Source organism: Seriola lalandi, unplaced genomic scaffold (genome assembly GCF_002814215.2).
Source record: "Seriola lalandi dorsalis isolate HSWRI2012SDOR001 ecotype SW California unplaced genomic scaffold, Sedor1 jcf7180002054277, whole genome shotgun sequence".
Lineage (NCBI taxonomy): Eukaryota > Metazoa > Chordata > Actinopteri > Carangiformes > Carangidae > Seriola > Seriola lalandi.
In genome coordinates, this window is record NW_019524830.1 from 614,002 (window position 1) to 626,718 (window position 12,717).

At 38.5% G+C, this 12,717-nt stretch overlaps 1 protein-coding gene across 1 annotated transcript in view; it reads left to right on the forward strand.

Annotated features, from left to right (window-relative positions):
* Positions 1 to 397: 397 nt before the first annotated feature.
* eif2b3 (eukaryotic translation initiation factor 2B, subunit 3 gamma) overlaps positions 398 to 12,717 on the forward strand; it is a 32,125-nt gene continuing 19,805 nt past the window's right edge. Inside the window, exons 1-3 of the mRNA XM_023405512.2 lie at positions 398 to 717; positions 2,019 to 2,184; positions 4,802 to 4,962. Coding sequence (XP_023261280.1) covers positions 2,037 to 2,184; positions 4,802 to 4,962 — 309 coding nt within the window. The 5' untranslated portion in view covers positions 398 to 717; positions 2,019 to 2,036. The remainder of the gene's footprint in view (positions 718 to 2,018; positions 2,185 to 4,801; positions 4,963 to 12,717) is intronic.

Below are 12,717 nucleotides of genomic sequence, written 5' to 3' on the forward strand. Positions count from 1 at the left end.
ATAAAAACTGAGTAATATTTAAAGATGACTCTTGCAAGAAATTATTTTTACAAGAAGTATTTAGTTGTTAGTGCAGTTTTCAAAATGACGTTTTATTTCTATTTTTTCATTTTACTTTATTTTTTTCCTTTTTTGCGAGCTCCTACATGAGAGTTCCTCGTGGTTTAGACCATATACCGCGGATTACGTTGTTTTCTTTAGTGTTGCCCTAATATTCGGTTTCTTTATGTTGTGTAAAGTTCCACTAAGGTGCCTGAATTCGTACTGTACTTTCAAATGCAAGTAATCACCATGAACATGTATAAATAATGTGATGTTATTTCCATTCACCTACCTGTGGCTGTTTTCTCCACTTCCCTTCTCCGCCGTAGGAACCACATTACGGAGGAAGTCGTTTTCCACACGGACGTATTTCACTGAAAGCACACAGGTGTCATCATACGATGCTAGCTGTTAGCTTCTTGCACATAAGCTCTATTAAACAGTCCGGCAAGTAATTTAACTCCTGTCACTGCCGCTTTTCTCAGTGGGTGTTTGCTTTTCAAGGAACGTGTCCGGCCGCCGTTGAGCTGTCGCTGACGCAGCGGTATCGTTTGCTGCTCTGGTCTAATCGTTAGCCAAGTGCTAACAACAGTGACAGCAACTAAGTTACATGCGTCTGCCACCGCTGTCATTTTCAGCGGCACCGAACGACAGGGACCAAGGAGACTCTGACAGGTAAATTTACACTCCTTTTTCAACCATTGAGTGAGTCAGCGTGATGGATTTACGTTATTGTTGATGCCATGTTGTGGGTTCTGTTAGCAGTATGCCTCGACCATATGCCAGTAGACAGTTTATTGTATCAGATAAGCGTCAGCCGTCGTTACTGTGTTGATGACATGCCAAACTTGCAAAGAAATGCGAAAGGGCTCATGCTTAAGTGCCATTTATGCAAAAATGAGCTCGCTTGCAGAGGCTGATGTGAGTCTGTGCGTCTCACCTGCTCAGTGTAATCTGTCACAGAGTACATGCAGCGACACTGTGTTACTTTGTAGGTAGCAGCACTGCGTTGAAATGTGTTGTCATAAGCACATGCTGTATTGACATCATACAATGGATGATTGAAACGAATGTAAAGATTGCACATTTAAGTGTCTTTAGTGTATTAGGTCAAAATGAAATGGTGCCACAAAGAGAAAAAGTAAGTTGTAATTATTTTGTCACCCAAATCAGTCAAAATACTTCAAATATTTTATACTTACTCATAAAATACTTAAAGGATAGGTTCACTATTTTTCAAGTCAGTCTTAAAACAATAGTCAGCTGCTCATATGAACATTGAAAGACTTTGTTTGCTGTTTTGTTAACCCTCTGTTCATACTGACTATCAACAGATCCTGTCCTTGAGCGCTGCCAATGCAAATGAAGGGGTTGTCTTCCAGAGTCTTTTTAGTGTTAAATTCCCTCTTTTTTTTACCTGGACAGAATTTCTTGTTTATCGTTAGTGGAGGGATGGTGACACAAAGAGAGAATTTCATAAAGACTCATTTTGGAAGAGACACACCTGACTTGTACAGTTGAAGCCTCATATTAGCAGAATTTTGTCCCTCATCACTTCCATCAAAAGCACAAGAGGAAGGGATCTTTTAATGGCCAGAATGATAACACCAAGCAAAACCTGTTTGTGTTGTGATTGTTTGTGTGGGCACCTGATTGTTTTTTTATGGCAGATTTGAAAAAACTGTGAACCTATCCTTTTAATTATAGTCATTCAGATCTTTTGTTCAGCACAGAGAAGTGAAATGCACACACATTGTATCATTTAGCATGGGCTCATACTAAGTGTCATTCAAGTTATTACCAGTAGTGTTTACCTCTCATGATATAAGTGTCGTCAGAGCTTCCACACTTCATCAAAACTGGCATATAATTACAAACCATATATGCAGATAATGTAACCTTATGTCCCTTTACAGCTCCTCTCCAAACTCATGAATCTAACTCTCTTACTCTGTCTGTGTGTCCCACTCTCTTAGCCGTCCCCAGCAGATATCATGGAGCTCCAGGCGGTGCTGATGGCGGCTGGCGGGGGTTCTCGTATGACTGATCTCACATACAACACCCCCAAACCTATGCTGCCTGTTGGCAACAAGCCCCTCATGTGGTATCCACTGAACCTGCTGGAGAGGGTTGGCTTTGAAGGTGAGAGTTGGATTTTTCATTATACTACTACTTATATTACTATAGCAACTACATCTATAACCCCTGTTACTGCTAGTCCCGCCGTGATTACTGCTACCACTACTACTGAATATTATGAGTGGTATTTTTCTTGTTTTCAGTGTGTCCAATGTCTAAGAATGATGTTAAAACATTTTGCAGCACACCAGACTTACACACCTATACTGGTGTTTTAATCTATGCTGCCTCATTAGACCTCCTCTCAGGACAGTGTTTGCATGTGCACTGTGGACTTGATTAACATCAACCTCACTCTCCCCTCAGTTTTGTTGTACCTTTCATGATGGGACATCTGAAGTGACCCCATGTAATTTCTAGTATAGTTCCACCCACTGTCCACCAGAGCAGAGGTCTAATTCACTATAAGACGTGAATAGTGAGTGTGTAGGGCCTTTTAGAAAGGAAAAAAAGGATATATATATATATATATGAAAAAACAGGTTCAATAAGTATCCCACAGAGACAGCGCAAGTCAGCGTAAAACACACCTATGTCAAAAAATTATGAAATAACCAAGGAGTAAAATAACATCTTTGGATATTTTATATATCTGCAATGAATATTAGCATGTTCCCATAAAAAAAGTGTTAAAGAAATCACAATAATCCTTCTTGGAAAAAATTCACTGTGAAAATATCTTAAAGCATATTTTCTTTAGCTCTGAAGCTATATATAGCAAGATCTATGGCACTCAGTTTCTAATGCAGAACCAAATAACAGCTATATTAATACTTCACAGAATTAAAATCTGCTTTTAAGAAATTTAAAACTAGTGGAGATATTCATTTTTGAATGTCCGTTCGGGTAAAACATTATTTATTTTTATTAATTTGATTACTGTAAAACATTCAACTATTTACATGAATACATGTTACAAGTTATCCTTAGGGTTTCTTAGATGTTCAGTACAGATTTCCACCCAATCCAGTGAAGAATAAGGGACTGATGAGGCTTTGAAGACACAAAGAATCACAAAAATGATGGAATGTAGTTCTGAGGGCCAAACTTTGACTTCAACTTCAAAAAATTCATAGCTAAGAAAGTATTTGGAGTGGAACTATAGGATTTTGCAAGGTCTCCTGAATTTAATAGAAGTTTTTACAAGACTTTTATTTTTTCAGAAAATCCATGACATGAAATGGGAAAAGTTCTGATTTCTTGGTGAGTTGGCCTGGAATAAACCAAGTGTAATTGGCAGAAGTGGAAAGTGTTACAGGAGTGCACTGGCATTCTTGGTTAGTTTCCACATAAAATGTAAAGAAGCAAAAATACAGCCAGTACTTCGTGTGTGAGTTTATATGGCCCACGTGGAAAACTTGGAACAAAGAGTGTGCAAACATTGTTTTAAAAGTAATGTGGAAAGAGAAGCTTGAAGCAGAAAAGATCATCTCCCACTCAAACTAAGTTTTTTTTTTTTTTTTTTTTTTAAGTTAGTATCAAGACAACATAGACAACCATATTGTAAATAATATCTGTACTCATGGATAAATTACAGTTAGGTCACATTTCCTCGACTTGCCTGTGCATGTTTGAAACACAAGCAGTTGTTGGCCAGCTCCCAGTGTTGTACTAAAAGAGATACTACAAAATTTGGACTTAAGTTGATGGGGTTTAAAATGAGTTAAGGTTATCAGCTGTTTTTAAACAAACTGATATAAAAAGGAAACAGGTACTGTAGTACACCTATACCAAAGCTGTTACATTTGAATAACAAGACCAACTGTAAGTCTTTATTCTACCCATTGTGAGTGCATAGCGAATACGCTTGCAAATTGCCTCCAGCAACATTAAGTTGCTCCTTTCACTGTGTAAAAACATATTAAATTTACAACTGTGCTGCTTTTTCTAGTCGTACTTTCACCAGCTTGTCAGCACACCATCAGCCATTGTCAGGTGTGCATTTCCTGTCTAGATTTACAGTCCAGAATTTTGCCTCTTGTGCTGCAGAAAGTAGTGGGTCCAGAAACACTGGGCTTATAAAGGGATTTGTTGTAGTATGCTGTTCGTTATAAAATCCTGTAGGTCCACACTAGCCTAAATAAAACTAGCTTTCTATACATAATCATCCTGTGTGGCCAGTAGTTTACTGTGTGCAGCCAGCTAGCCAAAGCCCTGCAATTTGGTTTTACTGGGCTGACACAGCTAGAGAGAATAAATGCCTGGTAGAAAACATTTTATGCAGACAAGGCTAATTAAACCAGACGGACTCTGCAATGTTTTCGATTCATAAAGTGGTCTAGTAATGTTATTGTCTACTTTATTAAAAAGCAGAGTGGTGCTCTTAGCTCGATTTTAAGGTTTAGGACGCACCATAGTCAAAAACTGTAGATATCTAATGACGACTAGTCTCTTTGCTGTTGGTCATCTTTGCACGGAGTAATATCTTTGTTTTTGCATACAATGTTAACAGCTTTGTGGATGCGAGAGTCTAGATTTAGTTTCATCCAATAGGTCCTGATGATTTTTTCCCATGTACTTTACTTTTTAAAATGTCAAAACCATCAAATGAACTTTTTTACTGTTTATTATCTACCATATATAATGTCTTATGAATATTTGTTTTGTACTGTGTTTTCAGAGGTGATTGTGATCACCACCAAAGAGGTCCATAAGATGATGAGCACAGACCCTAAAATGAAGCTGGAACCTGTGAAGATGAAATTGGATGTGGTTTGTATCCAGGAAGATGGAGACATGGGCACCGCAGACGCTCTCAGACACATCCAGCAGAAGATCAAGGTGTGTGGTTTTTTTTTTTTATTTTACGTATCATTTAGTTTCTGCATTGTCGTGAAATAAAACTATTTTCAAATTTCTATCGAATATCTGTATCAACTGATTAACCAAACTGGAGAAAAATAAATCATAGAAGAAATGCTAGTTCATCAACCAAAATGTACTCCAAGAAATAACCAGCACAAAAGCAGAAGACTCCCATTGGTGAATGCAGCCCTTTTTCATCCACTTCTCTCTGACCTCTGTGTTGGGTGTGTGCTGAATCCAGGCACCAACAGAAAAACAACTGTTGTGAGTTAATGAAATGATTCCAGTTCTTCAAAATATTGAAATGTTCCAGTTTTGTTAAACAAGTTATGTTGACTTGGTGTGACCTTAATGTGAGCAAGAAAATCTGGATAAGTTGTTTAAAATGAAAACTTCAGCAATTGTTTGACTATTGCTTTATTATGTGGTAGAAGGGGGAGGGACAAATAATACATGATACGCCCATTGATACCATTTACCGTTGTAATGTAAGCCAGTGTTTTGCAGAAAGGTTGGAGGTAGAGGAGGAAAAATGACAGCGATTGTGGGGGAGGTTGAGGTGGGCGTTGTGTGTTCTCCTGGGTGACCACTGATCCGTGCCTCCCTCTCCCCCGGATGGCCAAGGCTGATGAAGTGCTTCATTTCACTTTTTGAAATACACACAAACATGCACAGACGCACACATTTACACATGCTGACATGGTATCCATGACCCCCAACCCCAATTTCCAGACCCCCTTCCCCCCATCCCTTCCTTCATCCGATTCTCTCTAAACAGATGAGGTCATGGTTAAGACTCAAACTCCCTGTGCTGCCAGTTTACCAAGTGCACCATTTATTCTCATCCTGTAGTCATGCACATCTGTGCATCATTTGTATTTGGGTATGTTAGGGTATATGTCGTCCCTCTGTATATGCCATGGTTCTGACTGGCTGCATGTGACCATGAAAACCTGTTTTTATTACGCTATGTGTAATTTAGAACTGTTGATGTATAAATTACTAGTTTATTGTTTGGCTATCAATGATTGTCACATTGTTGGCTTAGTGTTACTAAGCACTGTATTTCATACTGTGTAATTACTGTGTCCTAAAAGGTTGGGTGGCTGTTGATTTACTTAAGGGTCATTATTATTGTCTTCTACAATTCTGAATTAATTTGCAGTTAAAAAAAATAGTGTATGTGAAAAACACCATATTGAGGAAACAAAAAAGACAGAATCACCAGCACACACAACTGTGACGCTATGGAGAAGAAAATTAATTCAAACTTGCCAAATCTTAAATGAAGGTAAGCTTTTGGATGCATTTGCTATTTAATCAGTTCTTGGGGATTAGCTTGATATAATTCATTCAGTATTCAGGGGTATTTTCTGGTTCTGCAGTGTAATGTTCCCAAATACAGCAAGGATTTACTATATTAAAACATGGAACATAACTGGCAGGTAAGCTAAATAATTAAATAATGTTAATCAACAAAAACGATTTTTAACTATTTGAAGTAACTGCAATATTTTATTGGAAAAATGTTTTTGCCAGTCACAGTACAAATGCAGTTTTGGGACAGATGGTAATATTTTGTCATATAAAACTAACCTACGCAGCTAAAACTAGTAGCATTTTTATTGAATCGAGTCAATTTTCGCTCAAATATCGATTTTGAATTATATCGTGAACCGAAAGATAAAAAATGAGTCAAAAAATTCACAAATATTCTTACTCTTATCGGCCTTTGTTCAAACATTACTGAAATGTGCTTATAGATACCTCATCTATTTAGAGCGAACCACATCAAACGTGCATTTGAAGACATAAGTGTCCTGCCACTGCAGCTCATTACATTCTTCACAGCGAAATCAGTCGGCTTTGCTTTTTGAAAACGGATTTATCAAAGACTCAAAACGCCAAATTTGTTGTGACAAGTGCGTTTAATGCTTTTTCCTCTGGCATTTGAATGGGTCTGTACAGATTCTTATTATTGTCTTCGCTCAAGAGTTCTTTAATAGATGCGCCGTATTCTCCATACACACTCACACTTAAAGGCGACTAGCTCCAGCATGCTCCCATTGAGAATAGTGAAGTTCCTAATCCTTTGAGCAGCCAGCTAGATTAGAGGCATTGAGTTACACACACTCACACACTGGAGGGTGATGAGTGAAGAACCATAGCCATGGCTTGCCAAATCCCAGCGCAGAGATCATCCAAACTGTCAAACCGCTGCATGAGTACAGTATAGACACAAACACATACACACACACACAAAATCACTCATCTCTTCACAAAAACACCCTCCCATGAGGGGATTTGGTGTATCCTATCAAACAAAATGCTTACAGGAATCACTGTAGACTGTGGGTGAGCAGAGTAGGTCATTCCTCTTGATTACTGAATAGAGAGATTACAAGCAGCATATTTTATTTTGTTCACTCTTCAAACAGTGATGTTACACAAAAGTGGACGGATATGCCTGGTTATTGCTCAGGTCTTTCACAATAAGCCAAACTAGTGAAAGGAGTACTTTACATGCTCTTTTTGCTTTGTATGCTTAAAGCCCCTTTGACATGTGTATTCTCATTCGGGTTTAATCACCTGGCAGATTGAGTTTATGCAGACCAAAAGAACTATATATACATTGGAGTTGCGGATTCAAAGGTTCGCCTTTGGTCTACATATGTTAGTCAGCCTGTAAGCCACATCACAAAAGGTGAAGAGAGAGAGAAGAGTGAGTGATGCAGCTGAGGATTTTCATGAGTGGGACACAGCAAACATACTTAGATGAGACTTAATTTCTTTGTCTTTCTTTCCCTATTTTTACCACATTTTTTCCTCCTTCCCGTAACATACAGCAGTTCTGACTTCATATTTTAAAGAACACTATGTTAAGCCAGGACAAGGCTTGAGCGCAGTCCATGTTGAAACTGGCCCTTAAAGCTTTTTTAGCCCACAGTGACATGACAAATGTTTGATGGTAGACTTTTTCTGTCTGGAGAACAAACTAGTCAAGGCTTCTGTATTCATCAAGCTTACTGCTGATTGTCAGACACGTCATTTATACATTTTTCTGAACCATCTCAACTTGAAGGTGGGGCAAGTAGCTGGATTAATCTGTTCATTTAGAAAACAGTTTTAATATTCACGTAAGCATTAAGTCCATTTTTAAGCAAAAAGTGCAATCTTTGATGGTTCTTTTCCTTGTCTTACATGATCATAAACTGATCGTATTTAGGTTTTGAGCAATTTGAAGATATCACCTTCGGCTTGAAAATGTTGCATTGAAAAAGTTAAATTTGCTCTCTTTTTTTGCTGTTTTTCTGATGTTTTATAGATGAAACATTGAATTGATTGATCAAGAATTAGTATTGGTAATGATCAGTAGAAGCTGTAAATGAGTGCACAAAGGACAAATTCTCATACTCAACACCTACAAGCAGTTTAGACAGTGCTAGGGCAGTTCAGCTCTCATATCGATTTCAGCTTTCTAACTGTTTTGCACTGGCAGGCCGTGGTTTTGCGGTGCAATCAGAAAATACTCAGACCCCACATTTCATTAAAATTAATGATTTACTTCTCATCTACACTCAATACTACATAATGTCAAAGAAAAAAACAGAATTTCAGAAACTTTAACAAATTTATTAAAAAGGAAAAACTGAAATATGACATTGACATAAGTGTTCAGACCCTTTACTAAGTACTTAGTTGAAGCGATTACAGCCTCGAGTCTTCTTGGGTGTGATGCGACAAGCTTTGCACACCTGGATTTGGGGATTTTCTGCCATTCTTCTCCACAGATCCTCTCAGTCTCTGTCAGATTGGATGGGGACCGTAGGTGGCCAGACATTTTCAGGGCTGGAGCTCAAGGACATTCACAGAGTTGTCGCTAAGCCACTCCTGTGTTGTCTTGGCCTTGTGCTTCAAGTCACTGTCCCGTTGGAAGGTGAACCTTTTTTCCAGTCTAAGGTTCTGAGTGCTCTGGACCAGGTGTTCATGAAGGGTATCTCTGTACTATGCTCTGTTCAGCTTTCTCCCAACCCTGACCAGTCTCCCTGTCTGTGCACCCCCCTCAGCATAACGTCAACCCAATCCTGTCTCTGAGCTCTGCAGGCAGTTCCTCTGACCACATGGCTTGGTTTTTGCTCTGATATGCATTGTAAGCTGTGAGACCTTATATGGACTGGTGTGTGCCTTTTGAAATCATGTGCAATTGAGTTTCCCACAGGTGGACTCCAACCAAGGTGCAGAAACATCTAAAAGATGATCAAGAAATATCAAAATGTGAAAAAAGTGAAGGGGTCTGGGTTATATAAGGCAATCAGTTATCATTGAAGCGACTGACCCTTATCAAATAGCTAAAGAAAAACATTGGCAGCAAAACTGAAAGCTGCATAAAACTACAGACTTCAGTATGGGTTTTCATTGAAATTTGCTGTACTATTAGTAGTTATTTTATTTCATGGTAATACCAAACACATTTTTAGTAGAGATTTTATTTCATCAGAGTTTTTTTCTTGACAAATGTTATCATTTTGTATTAGAGATTGCATATACTATATGTAGGTTTGAATGTTCTTGAATTCTTGGTTATAAAGCTGTTACACACCTAAAAATCTTTAATGACAAGGATTTAAACAACAACCATGTTCTGAAGTGTCCCATACACTGTCTAATCGGTGTGTGTTCACATTATTTAAAGATGGTATAAAGGCCTTCATCAGGAAAGCTAAAAAAAATCACTCTACATAACAAAGAACATTTCCAAGTATCCTTAAAGTTGGTCGAGATTGTGTAAGCAGTAGTTTTGGAGTGAAGTCATTTACCACTGGGACATGTGTGTGTGTGTGTGTGTGTGTGTGTGTGTGTGTGTGTGTGTGTGTGTGTGTGTGTGTGTGTGTGTGTGTGTGTGTGTGAGTGAGTGTGTGCTTGTATCAGTGTGTGTGGTCCTGACCTGTCCAGAGATCTTGGCTGTTGAAAGGCCAAAGTGTCTCTGTCTCTCCAGCTGACTCCACTCTGCTGTCGCCTGAGTGTGTGCCTGTGTGTGGGAATTGTGCAGGGCGCATGGTTGTGTGTGTGTGTGTGCGTGCGCGCAAACTTGTGTGCTCTGTTCCTGCACATGTGTGCAAGCTTGCCTGTGTGTGATCGAGGGAGAAGAGAGTTGAAAGGTCTCAGTGTCAGTAGATCTCCTGCAGACACCTACAGCTTTTCCATGGCAGCTTCCTGTCGCCAGGTCCGGACCAGGCTATGCTCAAGAGTTACCTCTAGGTCAACTGCGTGACCCTTGACCCCAAAGATACCACACTCTCACACACAGAGCTCTATTGAACAGTTCAACATTCGACCACAGTTCATATGATAAACAAATTCAAGTGAATTAAAAAAATCAAAAACAAACTTATACCACCATGCTTTGCCAAATACTGTAGCAGTTTGAAGCTTCTTACCCGTATTTTCTCCATCATATTATTGTGGGCAAATAAAAACGTAGAAGACGGAAACAAAGTCAGTCATAGTGCTGCAGTGGACTGTTCTTGGTTTCCTCAGTTTCTAATTTTGTTCATCATTTAAAGTTCAGCAGTTAAGGTGATCGCTGCGTCTTCAGGAATATCCTAAGATGCATGTACCTATGTGCTACACCTATACCATATATTTTTGATGGCCTTCATGTAGTTTGAGTGTGTTTTTAGTGAATTAAGTAAATTGCATTTTGCCGGTATTTGCATCCTGCCATCCATCTTTCCTTTTTTTAAACTTCCAACTTGTCTTTCCTTTTCTTTCTGTTCTTTTGACATGAGTTGTAGATTCTTCACTCATGTGTTGTTCCACCTCCTTAAATGCTGCCCCTCTCCTCTCGCACTTGCTCTCTTCCTTCTCTCTCCGTCACAAACAGGGTAGATATGTCTCTGTCATTAAGGCGGCCTGGTGCTAATGGTGGGATTAGTCCTTATGCTGACAGCCTTCATCACTGGACAGCACACAGACACACATACACGCATGCAGACATGTTATACAATGGAGGCCAAATGACCGACGTAGGTTTTGTGCCTCAATTGATGGTGGGAGAGCAAGTGATACATCAAAGGAATTCACAAGCTGTTTATTAATACACACTTTAAAATCTGCATTGGTTTACATTTTACATCGCTTGAATACTGAAAATAGTTTAAGATGATGGGTGAAATGCTCACAGAGAGTTCTTTCTCAATCTATCTTCAACAAATGATAGAGGGTTTCTTTTAAGCAAGAGTGTCTTTGGTCCTTTGGAGTTTTGTTTTCTCTCTGTCATCGAGATTTTGGAGCAGTGCTGTTTTTGGCTCAGTTCATAGCAAACCACTCAAAGCCAAGCAGCGTAGCTTGTTGTTCTGGCTAAAATTGGAAGATGAAAGGTTATTTATGTGATATCGTGTCAGTTTCTGTCAGGTTAATGGTCGTAATGTGAACCAGGCCTGAATACGAACTTATTTGGATGATAACAAGGTTAGAGGTGGTTTTAATTTTGTTTTAGGCACTTCTTTTTTTTTCACAGATATAATCACACGCAGCCTCAAAAGTAAACACATCAAATGTCAACTGTCAAACACTGAAATGATCCTTAAAACTATAAATGGAAAATTACAAGTACAGAGCAAAACAGATAAACAAAACTTCAAATACATTTAACAAACACAGGTTTGTCATTTACTTTTACAGGTTATTCCAATGTTTAGGGATCTTGATCATAAATTATTGAAACATCTGAATGTTTAAATATAGGACTACACATCTCCACCAATCAGAGATAGGCAGTACATAATGTATATGTATACATATATATATATATATATATATTCTTATCAGGTAATATCAAAAGAAAGACCAGTTACTATCAGGTTTTATGACTCTATCAGCCAGTTTTCTGCTGTTCAGGACTTCATTCATGTTTGAAGTGTCACACAAATGGATACGTCTGTACTCATGTGAACATTGCCAAATCTTAATCACTATTTGAATATGCAATATCCCTTTACCACGTAAGTTTTTGTAACGTCACAACTTTTCAGTTTTCAGTTTTTTGTTTTGATTGATTGGTGTGATGTTACAGGACATACAGCAACATTTATGCAGCTAAAGCATGATAAGGCAACTCATCTCCAAACCTTTTATAATAAAGCACGTTATTAAACAACAGGATTGCATCAGCTGAGGAGATACATACACGTTCTTAAACAAAAACAGTAGAACAAAGCAAGATTTAACACGTACTTTCATCAAAATTGAAAGTCACTTTAACACAGGACCTACAACTGTGTGTCTGCGTGGGTTTGGCCTATATACAAGCAGTGCTAAACTTGGAAGAGCTCACTGAGCCAATTTCTGTTGTGAATATCGAAAATAACACAGTCCAAGCTCTCATGTCCTGAGGTGTTTATGTAGAGCATTGTCGCCACATGTATTTATGTATAGTCTGCGTGCCGAGATGACTGTCCTGAGTGAGCAAACCTCTCCATATAAACATTACTTGTCTTTCAAAATGTATTTCATGCTTTTCTGTGTCTTTGTGAGTTTTGGTGTGTCTGTACTGGTGACAATGGAAATGTCTTTTTAAAATCACAACAGGTGGTGAGATTGAGTTCCAAAATAAAGGAGCCAGAAAGCTCTCTTTGAAAGCCTGAAATCTGTGTACTTGGTGAAGAAATGTTATGGTGATTATTTCATATCTTGCTGTTACACTTTCTTATTTTACCTTCTTTCTCTTGT